The sequence below is a fragment of the Nomascus leucogenys genome, chromosome 4, assembly GCF_006542625.1.
Source record: "Nomascus leucogenys isolate Asia chromosome 4, Asia_NLE_v1, whole genome shotgun sequence".
NCBI lineage: Eukaryota > Metazoa > Chordata > Mammalia > Primates > Hylobatidae > Nomascus > Nomascus leucogenys.
In genome coordinates this window covers 110,087,630-110,114,896 of record NC_044384.1, presented here as the reverse complement: position 1 = coordinate 110,114,896, position 27,267 = coordinate 110,087,630, and the positions used below count along the sequence as shown (strand labels likewise).

At 38.1% G+C, this 27,267-nt stretch overlaps 1 protein-coding gene and 1 pseudogene across 1 annotated transcript in view; both read right to left on the bottom strand.

The window, feature by feature from the left end:
* The window catches only part of ULK4 (unc-51 like kinase 4), a 718,037-nt gene that overhangs the window by 134,070 nt on the left and 556,700 nt on the right, over positions 1 to 27,267 (bottom strand). Inside the window, exon 35 of the mRNA XM_030812066.1 lies at positions 18,328 to 18,513. Within this exon, the coding sequence (XP_030667926.1) occupies positions 18,328 to 18,513 (186 nt within the window). The remainder of the gene's footprint in view (positions 1 to 18,327; positions 18,514 to 27,267) is intronic.
* LOC105740280 lies at positions 22,025 to 22,650 on the bottom strand (annotated as a pseudogene).

Below are 27,267 nucleotides of genomic sequence, written 5' to 3'. Positions count from 1 at the left end.
AAAATATTTTTAAAAAATCAAAGTAAATGTGCACTGACACAGATCAAAAAGGTCACTTACTATGATGCTTGATTTTAAAGGCAAATTCTTAAAAAAGAAACTATGCATGCATGTGGCATCATAGGTTTGCTATACTAAATGGGTAGTGAGAGTGGCAGAGGATACGTATTACATAAATATTTATTTTCAATTCCCTAGTTCCCAGGAAGTCTGATTGATTAGGGAAGCCCAAGTCTTTAGGGACATGAACGAGTACACTGAGAAACTGATGGGTAGTTGGCTCTCACGTGGTCACATACCAAAGTGAAGAAAAAATTAAAATCTTGCACAAGATGTGAGATTTCATAAAATCAGCACCAGTGATGATAGAAGAATTACACCAAAGTCTTTGATGAGTGAGGGTCTGACAGATAAACACAAAACTAGATGATTAACAGTTGGAGAAGAGAAAAATCTCTTTAAGGGTGAAGACAAGACAATTCAAAAGACAGGCAATTCAAAAGGGAATGCTAGTTTGAATAGCAATGGAAAACTGAGGAAGATCTTACATAGTTTTACAAAAAGAGACTCATTTTTATGATGGGGCTGGAAAGGTTAAATATGAAGAATGTTATAACGTGCCATTGTGCAATTCTGATAATGTGAAAGATGACATACAAGAAAGTTTAGAATCACTGATAAAGCCCCAAGTGACGGAGCAAAAAGGTCCATCTACAGGCCGCCTTACCACACCCTCAGAGTAAGACTGCATCTCTACTGGTTCCCAGAGGCAGGGAGATAGGGAACACAGGCCCTCTGGGTGGGGGTCACCTCAGTCCTGGCTGGAGTCAGGAGTCATCCCAGAACTCTTCAGGCTCTAGCAAGGTCCCTACAGGTCACTCACAGCCTCACCCATCCAGTTGGCCTGGGACAGTCAAGGCCAATCTCATTCCTCATTGTGTCCAAGTTTATGTAGGTCGCCATGTAAAGCCCGGGTCCCCCAGGTCAGCCTTCTTCCCCTGGGCTCTCATCTCTATGAGGCTCTGTACATCCTATATTCTGATTCTCATCTTTACCCCTCCTCTTGAATCCCTTCTATTCACTGTGCCCTTTGGACAGAGTCACCAGCAAGACTTCCTTTATCCTCAGTCTTTTTCCAGGATGTGCCCTTCACTTTTTTTGCTGTAACTGAAACTGGGCTTTTCCCTCGAGATATGCTCCTCTTGCATGTGTCTTTCATACCCCTGAGCTGCTGGGCCTGGAGAAGGCTCCTTGGTTCTCACTGCTGCTTCCTGGCCATTCTCCACCCCTCCTCCATGCATCCCCTGCCCCTCTGCCCCCAGCTTTAAATCTTATGTCACCAGAGAACACCTTCTACTCTTACCTGTGGCAGTTATCTGTGGGTTATCAGGTCGCTCACACTCCCATTCCCCAGCTCACTGTCAGTGTCTTCAACACCACCTTTATCAAGTGCTTGGTCATTTCAAAGTCCATAGAGAGGGTCCTTCCAAAACTACTCAATTCTTTGGCTTTCCCTCCAGTGATCTTGTCGTCCTCCACACTTGATTCACTCCCCTCGTTTTAACCTATACCTGGTCACTACCATTAACTGGCAACCCTCTGGAATCCACATTCAAGCATTCCACATTCTGAGATCATTCTGCTCTAGTCCAGACCTCTTTCTGTTGGAATTCCAGGCCTATAGAGCCAACTGCCAGCTTGCCATTTCCAGATAGATGTCCAACAGGCATCTTAAATGTAAAATGTTCAAAACTGAGCTCCTGGTTTTCTCTCTGCCCTCAAATCAGCTCCTCCTACAGTTTTAGCCATCTCAGTATTGTCTTAGGCCAAAACTGGAATCATCTTTGACTATTTCTTTCATAGTCTCCAACTAATCTGACAGGAAATTCTATTGGTTCTGCTTTCCAGATATCCAAAACATAACCATTTTTTACCCCCTCCAAGACATGATCAGGACTCTCCTGATATAGCAACCCCCTGACATATATCTCTTATCCTTCACCCTCTTCAATGACTACTCTCAATGCAGCAGCCAGATTGTCTCTCCCTTCAGCTCAAAACCCTCCAAAGGCTTCCACTTCACTGGGGATAAAGGCCAGTGTTTACAAGGGTTTATAGGGCCTTTGTAACCTCTTTCCTCCGTGACACCCTTCCCTGTTGTCTCCCTCACATCCTATGTGTCTCCTTCTTGCTCAATTTGCTCTGGACACAGGGGCTTCCTTATAGTCCCTAGAACATACCATGGATATACCTGCCTTGTGGCCTTAGCACTTGCTATTCCCCTGCTCCAAACACTCCCTGGCTGCTTTCTCTACTTCTTTCAGTCTTCACTCAGATGTCATCTCAGAGAGGCCTTCCCTAGTCACATTATCTAAAAGCTGCAAATAGCCTGTTGTCTTTCCTCTCTTCCTCTCTCTCTATTTTTCTTCTTAGTGCTTTCCCTATGTAAAATACAACATAGTTTACTTAATAAATGTGGCTATCATGTCACTCTCTTAGTAAGCTCCATTACAGCAGGGTTTTCTGTCTGTCTTGTTCCCTGCTGTATCCCCAACATTGAGAACCATGTGTGCCATAGAGCAGGCACTCAATATTTACTTGTTGAGTGAGTGGTCACTCGGTCTTACTGAGGACTTTTTCTGTGTGGTACTGAAAAATGCTGAGTAACTCATTCGAATGACTTCATAACATTGTTAAAAGACAAAATAAATTCACTTTGATAAATGTTAGTTTCATATTTTTAGATTAAATCCCAATGAAACCTTTTGTCATTATTTACCATAATTGTCAGATTGCCAGTTTAAATGAATCTACATTAAGTGGTTAGTTTTCCAATATCACTTATTCTTGAACAAAAAGGAACTCCTGTGTTATAAAATAATATACCTAAATCTTGTTGAATAGTTCTGTTGACTGAATTCAAGATACTAGTTTACAAAAAAAAAAAGAGGTCACACTTTACATGATAATGTTTCAATTCAACTTATCTAACAGCTTGAACTTAAAATACTCTCTTGGATAAATATTGTAAATATCAACTGAACTATTCTCTTTATCTTTATATTTTTCTGTGATTACTTAAAATCTGACACCAAACTCTGTTTATTTGCTTTATATATAGCCTATCTATTTGGAAACAATCTTGCTAAGGAAAGAGATATATTCCTATGAACATAATGTGGATATTATTGTTTATTTCAATTAATGGAATTCATTTCTTAAAATTAATACAGATTAAAGAAAAATTGTAGTTAAATTATTTAAAAAACAAAATTTAAAAACATTTAGTATTTTTAATATTATTAATACCTAATATTAGGTATTCATAAGAGAAGGCCCCTCAAAAAGTTGCCATGGCTGTTTACAACCACAAGGAGGTATTTTTCTTTTTTTTTCTTTTTTTTTTTTTTTCCCGAGACAGAGTTTCACTGTTGTCACCCAGGCTGGAGTACAATGGCGCGATCTCGGGTCACTGCAACCCCCGCCTCCTTGGTTCAAGCGATTCTCCTGCCTCAGCCTCCTGAGTAGCCAGGATTTCAGGCACCTGCCACCACACCTGGCTAATTTTTATATTTTAAGTGGAGACAGGTTTTCACCATGCTGGCCAGGTTGGTCTCGAACTCCTGACCTCAGGTGATCCACCCTCCTTGGCCTCCCAAAGTGCTAGGATTATAGGCATGAGCCACCACGCCTGGCCTGGAAGTATTTTTCAAACATATTAATCCTAATCCTCAACATGCTTTAAATGCTCATTGTTCTGAGACTGGTTTTGTTAAGAGCATGACATTAAAGACATCCCAAATTACCAAAGGAACCTGTAGCATTCCGCACAGCAAAAGCTGCACAGTGAAGTTGGTGATGGTCAAAATGATTACCAAGCATCAGGAAAACGCCATAGGAACTTACAATTACTATTATTAGAACCAGATAATAATTCCCTTTAAATGGAAATATTCAGGGGTTGAATAAATAAATGATCCCTCACAGTAAGCTTTCTTTTGTGTTTCTCCCACCACTCCCCTTGGTTCTCAAGAGGCTGCAGAATGCAAAGCACCAGGGACTCTTAGCTTTTTACTTACAACTTACACTGGGCAGATTCTCAATGAATTAATATCATAGAAGGAAGCAGTATTCTCTGCAACTCTTCTCCCTTTTTGAGAGTTGTTATATCTGTTACCAAGAATAGTAGATGGGTCCTTTCCACATTTTAAATATTTCCCCTCAGGCATTAAAATTAACCATTTTGCTCCATAAATATCATCAAAATTTTATAGTTTTTACCCTTTACTTTAAAAAGTCAATGTGGGAAATAGAAATATTCATAGAGTTCCAATGTATGTCTCCAAGCATGCCTTAGTGATTGCAAGGGAAACACACACCTGCATAGTGGAGACATGTGTCAGATGCCCTCTTAACCAAGCAATTAAACTTAGCATCACTAAAAATGGAGATGACTGACATCACATGCTTCTTAATATGATACAGTATAAGGGGCTACTATCAATGGGATATTCTGACCCAAAATATCATGAGGAAATAATCATTCTACTCCAGAGTATGGGATATTCCATAAGACAAGTGACTCAGGCTTTTCAAAAAGTCAATTTCATAAGAAAAAAAAAAAAAGAAAGATTGATTCTTCTAGATTAAAAGAGACAAGGAAACAATAATTAAATTCAGTATGTGAGCCTTGGTTGGAATGTGACTTCAAAAAAAAAAAGACTATAATAGTCATTTTTTGACAACTAATCATACCAGCATTTTGGGAGGCTGAGGCAGGGGATCACTTGAGCCCAGTTGAAAACCAGCCTGGGCAACACAGCGAAACCCTGTTTCTATTTTTCTGAGATCAGATGAGATCGGGTGCGTTCAGGGTGGTATGGCTGCAGAGCCTGTCTATATATATATATATATATATATTTTGTCGAGACAGAGTCTCGTTCTGTTACCCAAGCTGGAGTGCAGTGGCGTGATCTCGGCTCACTGCAACCTCTGCTTCCCAGGTTCAAGCGATTCTCCTGCCTCAGCCTCCCGAGTAGCTGGGAGTACAGGCACCCGCCATCATGCCTGGCTAATTTTTGTATTTTCAGTAGAGATGGGGTTTCACCATGTTAGCCAGGTTGGTCTCTAACCCCTGACCTCAGGTGATCGCCCACCTCGGCCTCCCAAAGTGCTGGGATTACAGGCGTGAGCCACTGCACCCAGCTTTTATTTTTTAAAAAAGAAAATTAGCTGGGCATGCTGGTGCATGCCTGCAGTCCCAGCTACTCAAAAGGCTCAGGTGAGATAATCAGTTGAGCCCCTGAGGTCAAGGCTGCAGTCCCCATGAGGGCACCACTGCATTCTTGCCTGAACAACAGAGAGACCTTGTCTCAGAAAAAAAAAAAAAAAGAAGAAGTAGATATTAATGATACGAAATTGTTAATTTTCTTAGTTGTGATAATGGTATTATGGTTAGAGACCAAGTGTCATGATGTCTTCACTTTCACATGATTTAGAAAACACATACACACAACAGAAATATGGTAAAATGATAATTCTTGATTACACAGGTGCTTGTCCTATGATTCTTTCAACTTTTCTTGGATTTTGAGACTTTTTATAATAAAAAGAAGAGTAAAAGTATCATCAATGGCAACAGAAACTTGAAAGAGTAGAAGACGCTATAGAGAGAGTAGGGAACAAATTTTATGTGCTAGGACTACAGGAAGGGAGTAGGGGAGCTGAATCTCTTGAGAAAAGAAATCAAAACACAATGAAAATTATGCTGCACAGGGGCTACAAATGACAGATTGGAGAAAAAAAACAGGAAGGGAAGGCAAGTAGCCTGGGCAACAGAGTGAAATTATGCCTCTAAAATTAAAAAGAAAAATCATATCACAACTTGGTACGCACAGCCACATGTGCAAACAGATGCAGAAAACGGGAAGAAAAGTTTCACAAAGCAATATCCTATGAACAATACACTAAGATTTGTTATTCTGTTCTATTTCATTTTTATCTAAATAACAAATGCTACACTGTGAAACTTTAAATTGCTTTCAGTGGATCATGATGTGTACTTGGAAAAACACAAATCTCAATCAACTTGCTTGCTTTGTCAGCAGTGAAACTTAGAAAGGCTGTGTCTTGTCTATGGCAGTACAAGCAGTTGAAGAGCTGAGATTGGAACCCAGGGCTTTGGGCTCCTAGGCCACATTCTTTCTATTCCACTAAGAATAGAAAGATGTTGTTTTGTCTTTAAAACACACATGAAACTTTTCAACCTCCTTAACTGACAATATTTTCCAAATCGCAAGCCTGGATGCCTATTATTATCCTTTAAACTATTTCTGGGAAGAAATATACTGTATTCAGCCATTCAGATCATAAACTTCATGAGAGCAGAGGGCTTGCCTGTCTTGCTCTTCAAGTATTATACCTTCAGCACTTCCATGTTTGGCTCATAACAGATGCTCAATATACTACTGCTGAACAAATTAATGACTCCACTCTTGTGGATTTAGCTATTATCTCAATATTGATAACCCTTATATATACATATTCCTTTTTTTTACAACTAGAGTCTAATTTTGCATTTCATTTTGTGGCCCACTTTCACATTCATCCACCCTAATTTTCAAACACCAGATCACTTTTTCAAGGTGTTATTTGCCATTTTTAACTGAACATGTGTAAAATTAAACTTATCATATTAAATGAGTTTTTCTCTACCTCTACTGAAGGTACTAATAATATTCCAGGTATTTGGATTAGGAATTCTCATGAAGTGGGGTCCACAAACTCCAGTTTTCTCAAAAGTCAGGCAAGAAACAAATGTTTGAGTCACTTGAGTATAAGAACAGAGGGAGAATTGGAGCCACAGCCAAACCAGAGAACCCAGAACCACCTAAAACTTTTGTTGACCCTTTCTGTTCCATTTGTGGTCCATGAATCTAGAGCCAAACTTAGTTCACATTCCCCTGCCTCAGAGACCTATACTCAATTAGTCACCAGACCTGGTTGATTTTTCCTAATAAATGCCTCTTGCAATGGTTCTGGATCATACATCCTTATATGGAATCAAACTGCAGATACTAGGAGGAGACCCCAAGTGAGGATGAAAGTAGAGAGCTGATGTGTGGGGAAATGAGACATGTTCAGATGGATCTTAAGGAAGCTTTCTCTGTCACATCCTGTGACATGGGATCTTGTCAATACCTATGGTAAAGATCTATACATTTCCTCAAGGCTCTTGAAGTAGACTATCATTTTATCAATAGTAACACTGAGGTCTGAATCCTGAGAAGGACTGGCTATAAATGACTCTCTTCCACTAGCCATTTTCTGAATCTGTCTTGCTCAAAATCTCAGGAATATCTCTTCAGGGAATTATGTAAAAATTTTAGGCAGTATATTTCTTTTTTTTTGATAGACTTAAAAAAATTGGCAAATAATTATTATACACATTCATGGGGTACACAGTAAGGTTTCGATACATATAATGTATAGTGGTCAGATCAGGGTAATTAGGATATCTATCATTTAAAACATGCATCATTTCTTTGTGTTGAAAATGTTTGAAACTATTTTATTATTAACTATAGTCATCCTACAATGGTATAAAATGCTAGGACTTATTCTTCTTATTTAGCTGTAATTTTGTATCTTTTTTCTTTTTTTATTATTATACTTTAAGTTTTAGGGTACATGTGCACAAGGTGCAGGTTAGTTACATATGTATACATGTGCCATGTTGGTGTGCTGCACCCATCAACTCGTCCTTTAACATTAGGTATATCTCCTAATGCTGTCCCTCCCCGCTCCTCACACCCCACAACAGGCCCCGGTGTGTGATGTTCCCCTTCCTGTGTCCATGTGTCCTCATTGTTCAATTCCCACCTATGAGTGAGAACATGCGGTGTTTGGTTTTTTGTCCTTGTGATAGTTTGCTGAGAATGATGGTTTTAAGCTTCATCCATGTCCCTACAAAGGACATGAACTCATCATTTTTTATGGCTGCATAGTATTCCATGGTGTATATGTGCCACATTTTCTTAATCCAGTCTATCGTTGTTGGACATTTGGGTTGCTTCCAAGTCTTTGCTATTGTGAATAGTGCTGCAGTAAACGTACACGTGCATGTGTCTTTACAGCAGCATGATTTATAATCCTTTGCATATATACCCAGTAATGGGATTGCTGGGTCAAATGGTATTTCTAGTTCAAGATCCCTGAGGAATCGCCACACTGACTTCCACAATGGTTGAACTAGTTTACAGTCCCACCAACAGTGTAAAAGTGTTCCTATTTCTCCACATCCTCTCCAGCACCTGTTGTTTCCTGACTTTTTAAAGATCGCCATTCTAACTGGTGTGAGATGGTATCTCATTGTTGTTTGATTTGCATTTCTCTGATGATGAGCATTTTTTCATGTGTCTGTTGGCTGCATAAATCTCTTCTTTTGAGAAGTGTCTGTTCATATCCTTTGCCCACTTGTTGATGGGGTTGTTTATTTTTTTCTTGTAAATTTGTTTGAGTTCATTGTACATTCTGGATATTAGTCCTTTGTCAGATGAGTAGATTGCAAAAATTTTCTCCCATTCTGTAGGTTGCCTGTTCACTCTGATGGTAGTTTCTTTTGCTGTGCAGAAGCTCTTTAGTTTAATTAGATCCCATTTGTCAATTTTGGCTTTTGTTGCCCTTGCTTTTGGTGTTTTAGACATGCAGTCCTTGCCCATGTGTATGTTCTGAACGGTATTGCCTAGGTTTTCTTCTATGGTTTTTATGGTTTTAGGTCTAACATGTAAGTCTTTAATCCATCTTGAATTAATTTTTGTATAAGGTGTAAGGAAGGGATCCAGTTTCAGCTTTCTACATATGGCTAGCCAGTTTTCCCAGCACCATTTGTTAAATAGGGAATCCTTTCCCCATTTCTTGTTTTTGTCAGGTTTGTCAAAGATCAGATGGTTGTAGATATGCGGCATTATTTCTGAGGGCTCTGTTCTGTTCCATTGGTCTATATCTCTGTTTTGGTACCAGTACCATGCTGTTTTGGTTACTGTAGCCTTGTAGTATAGTTTGAAGTCAGGTAGCGTGACGCCTCCAGCTTTGTTCTTTTGGCTTAGGATTGACTTGGCGATGCAGGCTCTTTTTTGGTTCCATATGAACTTTAAAGTAGTTTTTTCCAATTCTGTGAAGAAAGTTGTTGGTAGCTTGATGGGGATGGCATTGAATCTATAAATTACCTTGGGCAGTATGGCCATTTTCATGATATTGATTCTTCCCATGAGCATGGAATGTTCTTCCATTTGTTTGTATCCTCTTTTATTTCATTGAGCAGTGGTTTGTAGTTCTCCTTGAAGAGGTCCTTCACATCCCTTGTAAGTTGGATTCCTAGGTATTTTATTCTCTTTGAAGCAATTGTGAATGGGAGTTCACTCACAATTTGGCTCTCTGTCTGTGATTGGTGTATAAGAATGCTTGTGATTTTTGTACATTGATTTTGTATCCTGAGACTTTGCTGAAGTTGCCTATCAGCTTAAGGAGATTTTGGGCTGAGACAGTGGAGTTCTCTAGATGTACAATCATGTCATCTGCAAACAAGGACAATCTGACTTCCTCTTTTCATAACTGAATACCCTTTATTTCCTTCTCCTGCCTGATTGCCCTGGCCAGAACTTCCAACACTATGTTGAATAGGAGTGGTGAGAGAGGGCATCCCTGTCTTGTGCCAGTTTTCAGAGGGAATGCTTCCAATTTTTGCCCATTCAGTATGATACTGGCTGTGGGTTTGTCATAAGTAGCTCTTATTATTTTGAGATACGTCCCATCAATACCTAATTTATTGAGAGTTTTTAGCATGAAGAGTTGTTGAATTTTGTCAAAGGCCTTTTCTGCATCTATTGAGATAATCATGTGGTTTTTGTCTTTGGTTCTGTTTATATGCTGGATTGTGTTGTTTGATTTGCGTATGTTGAACCAGCCTTGCATCCCAGGGATGAAGCCCACTTGATCATGGTGGATAAGCTTCTTGATGTGCTGCTGGATTCGGTTTGCCAGTATTTTATTGAGGATTTTTGCATCAATGTTCATCAGGGATATTGGTCTAAAATTCTCTTTTTTGGTTGTGTCTCTGCCAGTCTTTGGTGTCAGGATGATGCTGGCCTCATAAAATGAGTTAGGGAGGATTCCATCTTTTTCTACTGATTGGAATCACTTCAGAAGGAATGGTACCAGCTCCTCCTTGTACCTCTGGTAGAATTCGGCTGTGAATCCATCTGGTCCTGGACTTTTTTTGGTTGGTAAGCTATTAATTGTTGCCTCAATTTCAGAGCCTGTTATTGGTCTATTCAGAGATTCAACTTCTTCCTGGTTTAGTCTTGGGAGGGTGTATGTGTTGAGGAATTTATCCATTTCTTCTAGATTTTCTAATTTATTTGCGTAGAGGTGTTTATAGTATTCTCTGATGGTGGTTTGTATTTCTGTGGGATTGGTGGTGATATCCCCTTTATCATTTTTTATTGCGTCTATTTGATTCTTCTCTCTTTTCTTATTAGTCTTGCTAGTGGTCTATCAATTTTATTGATGTTTTCAAAAAACCAGCTCCTGGATTCATTGATTTTTTGAAGGGTTTTTTGTGTCTCTGTTTCCTTCAGTTCTGCTCTGATCTTAGTTATTTCTTGCCTTCTGCTAGCTTTTGAATGGGTTTGCTCTTCCTTCTCTAGTTCTTTTAATTGTGATGCTAGGGTGTCAATTTTAGATCTTTCCTGCTTTCTCTTGTGGGCATTTAGTGCTATAAATTTCCCTCTACACACTGCTTTGAATGTGTCCCAGAGATTCTGGCATGTTGTGTCTTTGTTCTCGTTGGTTTCAAAGAACATCTTTATTTCTGCCTTCATTTTGTTATGTGCCCAGTAGTCATTCAGGAAAAGCTTGTTCAGTTTCCATGTAGTTGAGTGGTTTTAAGTGAGTTTCTTGATCCTGAGTTCTAGTTTGATTGCACTGTGGTCTGACAGACAGTTTGTTACAATTTCTGTTCTTTTACATTTGCTGAGGAGTGCTTTACTTCCAACTAAGTGGTCAATTTTGGAATAAGTGTGGTGTGTTGCTGAGAAGAATGTATATTCTCTTGATCTGGGGTGGAGAGTTCTGTAGATGTCTATTAGGTCCGCTTGGTACAGAGCTGAGTTCATTTTGTATCTTTTAACAAATCTCTCCCTATCTTTCCTCCCATCCCCCTTCCCTTCCCAGCCTCTAGAATCCTCTGTTTTACTTTTTACTTCTATGAGAGCAACTTTTTTTTAGCTTCCACATATGAGTGAGAACATGCAGTGTTTATCTTTCTATGCCTGGCTTATTTCATTTAACATAATATTGTCCAGTTCCATCCATGTTTCTTTTCTTTGTTGGACAGATACAACAAAATCATTCAAAGAGTTCCCAAATTAACTTGCAAACCCTATGGCAATCAGTGGCAGAGAATGCTTATCCAGTGGAACTACAAATGAGTGTGTATGGATTCAAGAAAAGATCTCTTTCAGAAACGCTTAAGAGCATCCTCTCATGGTTTTAGGAAATCTTCTAAAAAACCAGATTGCATAAAATTGATTAAATTTAGTTTTAACTCATTTGGGTGCATAGTGTTTCTCTTAGAAATTTTACTGGCTTTACATCAATCCCCATTCGTTTTTCCTTTAAGAATACAAGTCAAGAATAGAAGGTCTTAACCCCAAGAAAAATAAGACAGGAGGGAGACAGGTATAATTTTACCTTTTTATTATACCTCAAGGAATATTTCTTTACTTTTCTATCTAGTAGAAACAGTGCCTCTTCCGATTCTAAGTTCTACAACCCAACCTGGTGCTAAAATATTAAAAGAATGGCTGCAGAATTCCTAGTTTCCTCATCTGGTCTCTTTAAAAATGTAATGACTCTGTACATAAAGAAATGCTATATTACCGTCATTTTCAGCAACAGAACATACTGTTCTCATGTGGAATGAGAAGGGCCGATACCTATATGAGAATTCAGAAGGAAAATGATGGTGAGCACAGCAAGACTTTCTGAAGACCACAGGGTAAAGATTCTTCATGGAATAGATATTTGTAACAAATCCTTAATACTATTCATCTTCAGAGAGTTACTGCAAATCACACTCCTTCCACCTCTGCTGCACCAGGTAGACGGGTGAGAAGGTGACAGGGAGTTAGTAACATCAGCATATTATAGTCACCCTTCCATGGACTATTTTTCTGCTTTCAGAGAGTAGTCGATAGCATATATTTACGCCAATTTTAGGCACAGAACAAATTTGTGGTGGTTCATGTGTAGTCAATATTTTGAGTGTTGGAGTAAGCCAGCTTTAATTAAGAGACAAGTAGCTAATCTACAATCATTGCCCTGGGAAAACTCCCATTGATATCCAGTTTAAGGGAAAGGTAAACTTGGGAGACACTTGAAGGATTTCCATCACATTTTTAAAGCTAAAGCAGAAAGTATAATTATAAAACCTCACAACTTCCTGTTAAATTACAGCAGATAATTAAATCGTTAGGTTTCCTTAACATTCTCTGGATGTTCCAAATACAGACTAAATAAGAAAGAGCACCCTAGAGGCAAAACACATCCCATCTCCATTAGCAGAAATTAAACATCCTATTTCTTTAATTTGTTAGTGAAAATTATAGTTTTAGAAAGTAATTGTCACAAGATTGGGACTTTAAACAGAAATGTCAAGAATCCAGGGCCCTTTCTGTGATTCATAGGGAGGGATCTGCTACATTATTCCCCAAGATGATTCTCTAACAACCATGGTTTACCAGTCACTGACATGCTCATTACCTGTAAATTATGGGGTCAAACATATCCTTGGGCTTGCCCTCTCTGAATCCACCCAGGCTCGCTCAGCTTTGGGCACAGGAAGCTACTCTTCCATCAGGGCTTTAAAAGAGATGACCCCACCAGCTTAGAATATTCTTCTTTTTAGATGTGCTCCTGGTGGAGTGTGTACTTAATGAATAGCCTCTGACTAGGTCCTCAGGGAGCTTGTCTTTTCCTCCTTAACTTCTTATGGTCAAGAAAATGCATTTGTCAGGCCTCCTTAATCCAATTACTGGTACCAGGTAATAAATCTAGATTGCCTCTGTTTCTCTATGGAATCTGATTCTTCTGCTCCAGTGAGCCGAGCCTGAGAGTTGGGTCTCCCCAAAGTCACAGGAAATTTTTGTTCGTGTTCCTTGTATCACTCAAGCTCCTGTCCTCTATCCATATGCATATCCAATCTCATGCAGTCTTCAGAAACTTGGCAGGGCTGCCGTGGAGAAGACTGAAGCTTCAGACTATGGGATAACTAGATGTCTTTTATGGTCCTTCTCAGTCTGACCTATATGTGTCTGCAAAGTACTAACACGAGCTCCCAATATGGTCTGAAGACCACAAATGAACTGCCAAAAACAAAACCGCTGTATTTTATGAACATTCCTTATTCAGCTCAGTAAATACTAAATACCTATTCTGTGATAGCTACTATGGTAAAGTTTTATTCCACAGTAAGGAAAACTAATTCAATTAAGATGCTGCCAGCAGCCTTTTGTTTCAGAGACCAGAATTCCTTAATTCCATCAACAATGTCTAAACTCTAAATGTTCCTAAAGCTCATGTTTAGTAAAGCTCTGGCTTTTCTTGGCCTATGTCTTATGTCTTCCCATTCTGGTTCCACGGATTCTGGGTCTTTGCTCAGGATGTGCTTCTTCCTGCTCAGTGTGTAGAATACCAACACATTCTTCCATACTCGGTTTAAATATCACGTCTTGCCACCTTCCTCCCCAAAATGACTGTTCCTGCGCAACTTTCTTGGCTCCTCCACCATAGCACTGATTGGATTCTGCTTTGTAATGAAGCTGGTTGCTTCTATGTCTCTCTAGCTAGAGATCCCTGAGGGCAGGGAACAGCAAGATCACGTCTTACTGTTTCAATATCCCTAGTGCAGTGCTTTGCACATAGTCATAACTCTATCTATCACTTGTTTTTCTATGAAGAAAAGAATGAATCTCTCAGGTCCTGTCTGGATCAAAGTTCATTCAAATTCTGCCTGACAAATGCCTGCAGAACTCAGATCAGTCCTTGGCAAAGCAGCAGCCTGGGGCCAGCTACTTCGAAGGAGGATGGGCTGGGGGCAATCGGACCTGGGCTTGATACCAGCTCTACCATTTCCTAGTTGGTGGCCTTGGGAACATTACTTAAGCTCCTTGAGCCTTAGTTTATAACCTATAAAATGGTAATAATCTGGGAACAATCACTGGAGCTGATCTCCAGGGATGCTGGAGTAGTAACCAACAACTGTAGTAACCAACAACTGATGAACACCTTTTACACATCAGACACCATAACATTCTGAAGATACAACAAATAACAAGACCGACCACATTATTACCCTGGCACAAGGGTAATGTAAAGATAAGAACAGAAAGTAGGCCAACAATTACAAAACAATGGCTGCCAGAGAATTAAAAACAGAGAGCAGAAGAACAAAGAGGAGAAGGACTAAATCAGTCCAGAAGCATGAGACAGGTGGTATCACACTCCTCTTTGGGTAACCTGCTGCTGTTTCTCTCCAAGTGTACTAACCTCAGTACAGATGGGGTTACTTCCCAATAAACCCATCATAATGTAAATTGAAAATACATTTAGTACACCTAACCTGCCAAACATCATGGCCCAGCATACCTTAAATGTGCTCAGAACACTTACATTAGCCTACAATTGAGCAAAATCATCTAATACAAAGCCTATTTTGTAATACGGTATTTAATATCTCACATAATTTACTGAAGACCATCTTGAAAGTGAAAAATAGAATGGTTGTATGGGTACCTGAAATACAGTTTCTGCTAAATGAGCATGAGTTTTGCACCATCAGGAAGTTGAGAAATCCTAATTTGAACCATGGTAAATTGGAGACCATCTGTATTCCACTCAATTAGAATTGAGCTTCAGGATGGGCAAGTTCAAGGCCACAACTGAGCTGACTGGGGCCCCTAGAATCTCTGACTGTATGTTTTATATGACTTGGCCCAACACTGACTGACCCAGGGTAAATTGGAAAGCTTTCAGTAGATTTTGAGGCATTTATCACAGATGGCAGGCCTGCAAACATTATGGGCATTCTTGAACAACGAAAGTAGAGACACCAAAGAGTTAGAGTGACCTTCACAGGTACCCTCCAGAAGAGGGTAGAAAACAGTATATTTTAACTCTTGGGACTGTCCAGGCTATTTCTGTTATCGTTGCTAAGCAAACAAACAGGTGTTGTGATCCCAATCCAGAATATTTTTGCATCTTCCTAATTACCACACAGAAAGGCTCCACAGTTTCTTGGAGAAATGCCTGATTCCAAGGCTGGAGCAGTAATACAACATGAGCCTGGAATATCACTTTATGATCAAAAGCACTCCAAAAAAAAAAAAAAAAAAAAAAGATGGAGAATGTCAAAAGACATAGCAGACATCCAAAAGCCATTCCCATTAGCCAAATCTGGGGCAGCCGTGGACTGTAACCCACTGAAAAATTCATGAGCCAATCCTGATAATAACAGAGATAAGTTCTAAAAAAATCAATAAATGAGACAGAAAAGGTGGAACAACACAGATGTCCATCAATGGATAATACATTTTTAAAATGTGGTATACACATACAATGGATTATTAGTCAGCCCTAAAAAGGGAGGAAATTATAACACATCATGAATTAACCTTGAAGCCACATACTAAGTGAAACAAGCCAGACATAAAAGGACAAATATTGTATAATTCCACTCGTACGAGGTACCTAGAGTAGTCAAATTCATAGAAACAGAAAGTAGAATGGTGGTTATCAGGCACTGGGAGAAGGAGGAGTGGGAAGTTATTGTTTAATAGGCACAGAGTTTCAGTTTGGGAAGATGAAAAAGTTGTGGAGATGGATAATAGTGATGGTTGCACAACAATGTGAATATGCTTAATGCTGCTGAACCATACACTTAAAAATAATTCTAGTGATACATTTTATGCTATATACATTTTACCACAATAAAAAGAAAATAGATGAGCAGCACCAGGATCAACTTCTGTTTTTGCATACAAAGGTAAAAATCACTTGGATTCAACTTGTCTTCCACAAACAAAATCTACCTGGCCCTATAAGGCAGGTCAGATATTATAAAGAAGCGATTTTAAATAGTAAAGCAAACTAAAAGATGGTAGAATCTGTTTATTTTGACTAAGTTGGGGTTTATTAATTAATCTGTATGATTAATTTGATCAGTGTTTTAGTAAGTAACACAACTTATTTCCATAATACCTGCAATTCTAAAACCTAGAAAGCTCTGAAAATCCAAACTTTTTTTCGTAAGTTTTGTTCAAAAACACATACGGTAGCAAAACCTGACCTGAACTCACAGGAGCCCATGTTTGGTCTTTATTTACCCCTGCCTGGTGTAAATATTCATACATTTTGCCACAGAAATACTACTGTCCTTATGATGTCATTGCCTGAGTGTCTCCTATGGGCATCATATAATACACGGTATAAGTATCATGCCAAAAACATCTGAAATTTCTTAGTTTCAAAAAAAAAAAAAAAAATCTGGTCCTGAGTTTCAAAGAGACTGTAGATCCCTACAAAATTTAACCATATCAGATATCAGACCAATATTTTCCAAGCTTCTGACATTCTCTACCATATTCACAGTTTTGCCATATCCACAGATCACTTGTCTTATTATATTCTCTAGTACTTGTCTTCAGATTGACTCACCTTTTTATTTACATAAAGTAATTTTTTAAAGAAACATCTCCACTGTAAAAGATGAGAGCCTGAGAGGTCTGTTCTGTTAAAAAGGGAAATTCTGAAGGATTAGAGAGGTGTTAAAGACACAACAACAAACTGAGGCTTTTGTCTTGAATCACCAGAAAGACCAAAAGAAAATGGAAATGAAATAACTGCCTTACTATGTGATTCCACATCATCTAGTGCTAGGCTGGTGCACCATCTCCAAGACCTACTCTCCTCAGAAGTACTCATCCCACACTTGGGGAACTGAACTAGGCCATCATAATCCTGCAATTCAGGTAATGACTCCGCTGAGATTAGTAAGTCTTGTTTTGGGGTTGGGGGGAGTCACACCCATACAAAAGCACAATATAGCAGTGAAGGAGTCAATCTCTTTATCTCCCTTCTAGTTCTGTCACCGATCACCTGTCATACAGGTTCAGCTGGGTCACTCGCTGCAACTGTCTACCTATCAAATTCGTGCAAGTCATTTTGAGTACAACTCTGGAACATCCACAGCCTCCACCTGCCAAAGGACACCTCAAGGTATTAGGATCTAGAAGTGAACACAGACTGACAAACCAGAAGATGACAGGTGAACAGAACCCCCATCCTTTATTAACTTCAACACTAGCTACTGTAAATAGTGGCCTTCAAAATCATCAGAGAAATATTTACTGTAGAAAGAGAATAGGTTTTCAAAAGTACTTTCAAATAGACGTCAGCTATATATGCATTTTTAAATAAGTGAAGCAGAAGGGAAAAGTTTTTCCTTACAGTGGAATGCTGGGAGTTATAAATGTTGGAGATGAGAAAATATCCATTTTGCAACTACTACAAAATAATAATAACTACACATTGATTAAACCAAGTGATCAGAATTAATACCACCAGTAAGGGGCAAACAGCCATGAAGAGCCTCTGGATGTGATGGATTGAGAAGGACCAATTTACTTCTAGAGTACTCACAAATCTAATCGTGAAGAAACATCAAACAGACCCAAACTCAGGGAGATGCTACAAAATACCTGGCCTATAATCTTCAAAAGTATCATGAAAGACAAAGAGTGAAAGACTATTCCATATTAAAGACAAATGTCTACCAAAATACATAATCCTAGACTGTACCCTATACCAGAAAAAAAGCTGTGAAAGTTACTGGGACAGCTGACCCAACTAGAATATGGACAGAAGACTGGTAAAGGAATTTTATCAGTGTTAAATTTCCTGATTTTGATTACTTAAGTAACAGAATATCAATTTTATTTTAGGAAATACATACTTAGATGTTAAGGGGTGTGAGGCACAATGTCTCTAACTTACTCCCAAATGGTTCAGAAAATATATGTATATATGCAGATAAACAGTATATGACAAATGTCAACAACAGGTGATTAAGGAGAAAGGTGACTGGGAGTTCTTGACAACTCTTGCAAATTCTCTGGAAATTTGAAATTAGGTCCAAGCAATGGCTACTCACTGTCCATGTGGCTGCCAGCAAAGCCACCCACAGTGTCCCTGGTTTCTGTGTGAACTCACCATTCTTCTGAGAATCCTTAACAGAAGCTTCTGCTCCTTTGGGTCCTCCTTGGATGTCAGCAAATGAGCAAAAATTTCCACATCTTCAGGGGAGAGGCTCTCTGGGTTTTCTCCTCCATACAGCTGAACCAGTATAGACAGGCACTTGGATGAAACATCAAAAATCTCAGGATCTTCATTAGGAAGCTGAAAATTAACAAATAAGACTATTTAAATTTCGTTGAAGATGGTATTAGTACTCAAAATAACAGTAAAATTTGGCTTGATGGGGGCGTCAGCCTGAGTAGTCTGCTGAATACCTTTTTACTTTTTTTTTTTTTTTTTTTTTTGAGACAGGGTCTCACTCTGTTGCCCAGGCTGGAGTGCAGTGGTATGATCACAGCTCACTGCAGCCTCAACCTCCTGGGCTCAAGTGATCCTCTTGCCTCAGCCTCCTGAGTAGCTTGAAACAAAGACACACACCATCATCATGCCCAGCTAACTTTTTTTTTTTTTTTTTTTGGTAGAGACATGGTCTCCCTGTGTTTCCCAGGCTAGTTTTGAACTCCTAGGTTCAAGGAATCCTCCTTCCTCAGCCTCCCAAAGTGCTGGGATTACAAGCATGAGCCTGGCCTAAATACTTTTTTAAATGCATCTTTTTCAAAGTGTATATAGTTGCTCAAACAAAGCTAACAGCACAAAATCAGAAGGTCCTATATTCTTCTTTTTAAAAAAGTTTTTATTATTTTATTTTTATTGCCACATAATTATACATTTTTATGGGGTACAGTGTGAGGTTTCAATACACATATACAATGTGTAATAATCAAATTAGGGTAATTAACATATCCTTTACCTCATACATATATCCTTTGTGGTGAGAACATTCCAAATCCTCTCTTCTAGCTATTTTGAAATATATATTATTATTAACTATAGTGCAGTGAAAGGACAGACCCATATTCCTCCTATTTAATTGTAACTTTACCTACTGACCCGCTTCATAGTAACTCTATATTTAACCTTTTGAAGAACTGCCAGACTGTTTTCCAAAGCTGCCACTTGTACCAGCAATGTATGAAATTTCCATTCTCACTAACACTTGTTATTATCTGTCTCTTTAGTTATAGTTATCTTAGTAGGTCTGGAGGGGTAACTCATTGTGGTTTTCAGACGTACTTCCCTGATGGCTAATGATGTGGGGTATCTTTTCATGTGCTGATTGGCCATTTGCATATCTTTGGAGAAATGTCTGTGCAGACCCTTTGCCCATTTTAAAAATAGGTCATTTGTCTTTATATAGTTGAGTTCTAAGAGTTCTTTATATATTTTAAATACAAGTCCCTTAACAAATATATAATTTAAGTTTTTTTTCCTTTCTGCAAGTTGTCTTTTCACTTTCTTGATATTGTCCTTTGAAGTAAAAAATATTTTTAACTTTTAAATTTTTTAATTTTTAATTTTGGAAACTTTTTTTTTTATACTTGGGTATATGTATGATTTCAGTGACATATATCTAAGAATGTTTTCTTTTCTTTATTTTTGTTTTCGTTTTTTGGGAGACAGCATCTCTCTCTGTCACCCAGGCTGGAGTACAGTGGTACAAACATAGCTTACTGCAGCCTCAACCTTCTGGCTTCAAGCAATTCTCCCACCTCAGCCTCCTGGCTTCAAGCAATCCTCCCACCTCAGCCTCCTGAGTAGCTGGGACACAGGGTTGCACTGTCACACCTGGCTAATTTTTAAATTTTGTGTAGAGACGGGTCTCACCATGTTGCCAAGGCTAGTCTTGAACTCCTGGGCTCAAGCAATCCTCCTGCCTTGTCTTCTCCCAAAGTGCTGAGAGTACAGGCAAGAACCACCACACCCAATCATGCCCATGTTTTCTTCTAAGAGCTTTATAGCTTTAGCTTTTTACATTGAGATCTTTGATGCAATGCATTTTGAGCTAACTTTTATATATGGTGTTAAGTAGAGGTCCAATTTTATTCTTTTGCATGTGAATTAAGCTTTTATTTTGAGATATTTGGAGGTTCACATACAGTTGTAAGAACCAATACAGAGAGATTCCATATATACTTCACCCAGTTTCCCCAATGGAAACATCTTGTATAGTAACTATGGTATAATATCACAGCTAGGACCTTAGCCATCAACCTTATTCTGATTTTACTAATTTTACATCTGTTTGTGTATGTGTGTTTGTACACATTGTATTTAGCTCTATGCAACTTAATCACATGTGTAGATTTGGTGACAACCACCACGACCAAGATAAAGAAGAGTGCCATCACAAGGATCCCATTATAGTAGGAGCCAACACTCACTCTCCTCCATCCCTAACCCCTGGTGACCACACACTGGTTTGCCATTTTGTCATTTCAAGTATGTTACATAAATGGAATCACACTGTATATATGGTTTTCTTCACTCAGCATAATTTCTTTAAAATCCATCCAAGTTTTTGTGTATCAATACTTCATTTTTTTTTTTTTTTTTTTTTTGAGACGGAGTTTCCCTCTTGTTGCCCAGGCTGGAGTGCAATGGCACGATCTTGGCTCACCGCAACCTCCGCCTCCCAGGTTCAAGCGATTCTCCTGCCTCAGCCTCCCTAGTAGCTGGGATTACAGGCATGTGCCACCATGCCCGGCTAATTTTGTATTTTTAGTAGAGACAGGGTTTCTCCATGTTGGTCAGGCTGGACCTCAGGTGATCCACCTGCCTCAGCCTCCCAAAGTGCTGGGATTACAGGCGTGAGCCACCGTGCCCAGCTTAGTTCATTTCTTTTTATTACTGAGTACTATTCCATGACATAGATGTACCACAGTTTAACTAACTCATCCATAAAGAAAATGTGAGTTGTTCCCAATTTGGAGCTATTCCAAATAAAACTACTGTGAACATTGTGCAAGTTTTTGTGTGAACATTAGCTTTCATTCCTCTGGGATAAATGCCCAAGAGTACAATGGCTGGGTTGTATGGGAGACTCATATTTAGTTTTTTAAGAAACTGTCAAACTGTTTTCTAAGGCAGCTGTAGCGTTTTACCATTTCACATTCCTAGCATCAATGTACAAAATATCCAATTTCTCAGCATCTCCACTAGCACCTAGTGTTATCATTATTTTTTTATTTTAGCCACTCTGATAGGTGGTGGTATCTCATTGTAGTTTAAATTCACATTTCCCTAATGGCAACTGACAGTGAACATCTTATCGCCTATTCATGACTTTTGCCCTTTGTTAATTGGATGTTTTTTATTCTTAATATTTGAAAGTTCTTTAAATATTCTAGATACAACGCCTTTCTTAGATATATAGTTTTGCAAATATTTTCTCCCCATCTGTAGCTTGCCTTTTCATCCATTTTACTGAGTATTTTGAAGAGAAAAAAAGTTAATTCTGATGAAGTCCAATTACTGGTTTTAGCTCTTAGCAATTGTGCTTGTGGTGGCAAGTATAAAAAACTCTTTGCTGAAACACATGTCCTGAAGACTTTCTCCTGTATTTTTTTCTAAAGGTTTTATAGTTTTATATTTTACATTTAATTCACTTAATTTTGGGTTAATTTTTATATAAAATATGAGGTTTAGGTAAAGGATTTTATTGTTGTTTTGTTTTGCCACTGCGTATCCAATTGCTCCAGCACCATTCTTGAAAAGGCTATTGTTGTCTTATGGTATTGCATGTTTAATGAACTGGCAACAACAGAAAGTTGGTCTAAGAAAAGCAGAGGAACTTTGTCTTGTAAGAATTAGAACCAAGGGCTCCATAATCATCTGACATCAGTTCCATGTTGTATCTATGGTGGTTAGAAATGTACATGATAGGAACTCTAGGAATCTTATGGATTCCTCTTTTAGGGTCTCTGGTCAGCCATGGTAACGATGTGACACTTAATGTTGAGTTATTCTCTGTTTTAGGCAGTCTTCTGCGTAGGTTCCTGTGTGTGTGCATGGTAACTGTTCAAATCTTGGATCCTTGATGATCCTTGGAGCCACTCAATACTTCCACTCCAATTTTTCAATTTCAGCCATTATACAATCAGTTATACAAGGGATACACTTGGCATACAGACTGTCCATCATTGACTGCACTAAGTCCAATTTGGCTTTAATGGAAAAGTTGATAAAGCTGGTATCGACAAGGATGTGGTAAGGTGGGCCCAGCTGTGTGATATATTGGAAAAATAAGTAGGGACGGTGTTGAGGAACTTCTCCTTTAGCACACTAGGATCTTTTTCTTTCTTTTTAGGTTTTAATCTACCCTTTTCTGTAAGCCTTTGATCTGAGACACAGCACTCACTTCATGATTGCATATTTCCTTGTTTTCTTTTGCTTCCCCATGGTCATGTCATACTCTTGTTTCTTCCAGAATCTATTAATTGTTAGTATACAGAAATGCAATTGATTTTTTACTGAGGTATAACTGATATACAAAAACTTGCACATATTTAATGTATACATTTTGATGAATTTTGTTTATTGATCTTGTATCCTGAAACCTAATTGAACTCACTTATTAATTCTAGGAGTCTTTTTGAAGATTCTTCGGCATTTTCTACATAGATAATTGTGTCACCTATAAATACAAATAGGTTTATTTCTTCCTTTCCAACTGGTATTCCTTTTATTTCTTTCTGTACCCTACTACACTGGCTAGAACCTCCACTAAGATGTTAAATGAGATTAGTGTGAGTAGACACTCTTGCCTTGTACCCAATCTTAGGGAGAAAGAATTTAGTAATTCACTATTAAGTATGATGCTAGCTGTAAATTTTTCATAGATGCCCTTTATCAGGTTGAGAAGATTCCCCCTCTAATCCTAGTTTGATAACTTTTTACCATGAATAAGTGCTAGTGGTTTTGTCAATTACTTTTTCTGTATTAATCCATATGATCATGTAATATTTAATATCTAACCTGTTTATACGGTAAAATACATTAATTTATGTTTCAATGTTGAACAAGCCTTGCACATCTGGAATAAATTCTTCTCTGCTCATTCTCTTTATACACTGATGTATTCAACTTGCTAATATTTTGCTGAGGAGTTTTATGTCTAAGTTTACAAGAGATACTGATTGTATCCTTTTTTGGAGAGGACTTTCTTTGTCTTAGTTTAGTATCAGGGTAATATCACCCTCATAAAATGAGTTGGGAAATGTCCCCTCTTCTATTCATGTCTGTAATCCCAGCACTTTGAGGGGCCAAGGTGGGCAGATCATCCGAGGTTGGGAGTTCGAGACCAGCCTGACCAACATGGAGAAATCCCGTCTCTACTGAAAATACAAAATTAGCCAGGCGTGGTGGCACATGCCTGTAATCCCAGCTACTTGGGAGGCTGAGGTGGGAGAATCACTTGAACCTGGGAGGCAGAAGTTGTGGTGAGCCGAGATCATGCCATTGCACTCCAGCCTGGGGAACAAGAGTGAAAACTCCGTCTCAAAAAAAAAAAAATTATATAAAATTGATATTTAATTCTTCTGTAATTGTTTGGTAAAATTTTCCAGTGAAATTATCTGGGCCCAGAGATTGCTTTTTTAGGAGTATTAAATTATAAATTCAATTTCTTTAATGATTATAGGACTATTCAAGTGTTCATGTTGGTTGAGTTCTGGTAGTTTTAGAAGAATTGGCTCATTTCTTCCAAGTTACAGAATTTATGAACATAAAATTGTTCACAGCATTCCCTTATTATTCTTTAAATGGCTACAGATATACACTGACATCTCTTGTTTCATCTCTTATATTGATAATTTCTGTCTCCTCTCTGTCAGTTGGATAGAGGTTTTTCAATTTTACTGTTTTTTTTTCAGGGTCAGCTTTTTGTTTCATTGATTTCTCTGTATTGTTTTCCTGTTTTCAAATTCATTGATTTCTGGTTTGATCTTTATAATTCCTTCCCTTTTGCTTGTTTTGGATTAGCTTTGCTATTTTTCTAGTTTATGGAGGTGAGAACTTAGATTACTGATTTAAAGTCTTTCCCGCTTTCACCTTTTGTCTATAAGCTTTTGGTGTTACAATTTTTTCTCTCAGGACAGCTTTTAGCTGTAGCCTAAATATTTTGATATGTTTTCATTTTCATTTAGTTCTATGCATTTAAAAAGCTTCCTGTGTGACTTCCTCTTGGACCCATGAGTTATCAGTGTGTTTACTTTTTAAATGTTGGAAATTTTCCTATTGTCCTTCTCTTATTGATTTGTAGTTTGATTCCATTGTTATTAGAGAACAATGCTCTATACTATTTCAATTCTTTTAATATTTATTGAAGTTTCTTTTGTGGCCTAGGATTCAGTCTATTAGTGGTGAGTGTTCCATGGGCACTGGAAAAAAATGTGTATTCTGTTGTTGTGTGAAGTGCTATCAATCATATCCTGTTAGTTGAGTGTATTGTTCAATTTTTCTATATTCTTGATTTTTTTCTCTAGTTGTTCTATTAATTCCTAAGTGGGAAAGCCCCAACTATCATTGTTGATTTGTCTATTTATCTTTATCATTTTTTTTTTGCTTCATGTATTTTGAGGTCTTGTTGTTTAGAATGCATACACTATATCATTATGTCATTTCAGTGGATAGATCTTTTAATCATTAGGTAATGTCCCTCTCTGCCTCTGGTAATTTTCCCTGATCTGAAGTGTACTTTATCTGATATTAATATAACCACTCCTGCTTTTAAAAATATTTTCATGATACACATTTTTCTTCCTTTTACTTTCACCTGCCTATATCATTATATTTGAGGTTCCTTGTAGACAGCATGCTGTTGGATCATGTTTTGTTACTCTGCTACGGTTTGAATGTGTTCCCCAAAAAGCATATGTTGGAAAATTAATCCCCAGTGCAACAGTGTTGGGAAGTGGAACCTTTAAGAGGTGAGTAAACCATGAGGCTCATAAATGGCTTAATTCTGCCACATAGGGAGTAGAGTCATTATCATAGGATTAGATTCCTTATAAAAGGACGAGTTTGGGCTCCCTGCTGCATATGTGCATGTGCTCAGGCTCTCTCTCTCACCCTCTTGCACTTTGTTCATGTGATGCCTTCTGGCATATTATGACACAGCAAGAAGGCCCTTGACAGATGCCAGCCAGCTGATTCAGACTTCCAAACCTTCAGAACTGTGAGTCAATACATTTCTGTTCATTATAAATTGCTTAGCCTCTGATATTATGTTATAGCAGCACAAAATGGACTAAGAACTCTAATCATCTATATTTTTAAAAAATGATTTCAACTTTTATTTTAGATTCAGGGGGTATATTTGCAGGTCTGTTACCTGGGTATATTGCATGATGCCAAGGTTTGGGATATCACTGATCCCGTCACCCAGGTACTGAATATAGTACTCAATAGTTAGTTTTCCAACCCTTGCCACCCTCTCTTTCTCCCCGATCTAGTAGTCCCCAGTGTCTATTTTTGCCATTTTTATGTCCATGAATACCCAGTGTTTAGCTCCCACTTATAAGTGAGAACCTGAGGCATTTGGTTTTTGTCCCTGTGTTAATTCACTTAGGATAATGGCCTCCAACTCCATCCATGTTGCTGAAAGGACATAATTTCATTCTTTTTTATGTGTATTATTTTACGCTGTATATGTATCACATTTTCTTTATCCAATCCACCGTTGATGGGCATCTAGGATGATTCCATGTCTCTGCTATTGTGAATAGTGCTGCAATGAACATACAAGTGCATGTGTCTTTTTGGAAGAACAATTTGTTTTCTTTTGGATATATATATCCAGTAATGGGATTGCTGAGTCAAACGGTAATTCTGCTTTGAGAATTCTCCAAATGGCTTTCCACAATGGCTAAACTAATTTACATTACCACCAACAGTGTATAAGCATCCTCTTTTCTCCACAGTCTCACCAGTGTCTGTTTTTTGACTTTTTAATAACAGCTATTCTGAATGGTGTGAGATGGTATCTCATTGTGGTTTTGATTTGCATTTCTCTGATGACTCATTATGTGGAGCACTTTTTCATATGCTTGTTGTTCGCTTGTATGTCTTCTTTTAAGAAATGTCTGTTCAAGTCTTCTGCCCATTTTTTAATGAGGTTTTTTGTTTGTTTTTGTTTTTTGCTTTTTCAATTGCTTAAGTTCTTTATAGATTCTGGATATTAGACCTTCATCAGATACATAGCATGCAAATATTTTCTCCCATTCTCTAGGGTGTCTGTTTCTTTTGCTGTACAGAAGCTCTTTAGTTTAATCAGGTCCTGTCCATCAATTTTTGTTTGTGTTGCAAGTTGCAATTGCCTTTGAGGATTTAGTCCTAAATTATTTTCCAAGGCCTATGCCCAGAGGGGTGTTTCCTAGGTTTTCTTCTAGGATTCTTACAGTTTGAGGTCCTACATTTAAATCTTTAATCCATTTTCAGTTAATTTTTGTATATGGCGAAAGATAGGGGTCAAGTTTCATTCTTTTGCATATGGCTAGCCAGCTATTCCAGCACCATTTATTAAACAGGCAGTCCTTTCCCTGTTGCTTACTTTTGTTGACTTTGTCAAAGATCAGGTGACTGTAGGTGTGCAGCTTTATTTCTGGGTTCTCTATTCTGTTTCACTGGTCTATGTGTCTGTTTCTCTAACAGTACCATGCTGTTTTGGTTACTATAATGTTATAGTATAGTTTGAAGTTGGTTAATATGATACTTTCAGCTTTGTTCATTTTGCTTAGAATTGCTTTAGCTATTTGAGATCTTTTTGGTTCCATACAAATTTTAGAATGGCTTTTTGTAGTTCTGTGAAAAATGTCGGTAGCTTCATAAGAATAGTGTTGAATCTGTAAATTGGGCAGTTATCTCTGTCCTACAATTGGTGCATTTAGACCATTTACATTTAAGGTAAATATTAGGGGACTAGGGCTTAAGTCTAATGTGCAATTTTATTATGTCTTCTGTTTCCTGTTTCTCATTCTGCTCATTCTCTTTTTTCTACTTTCCTGTGGGTTACTTGAA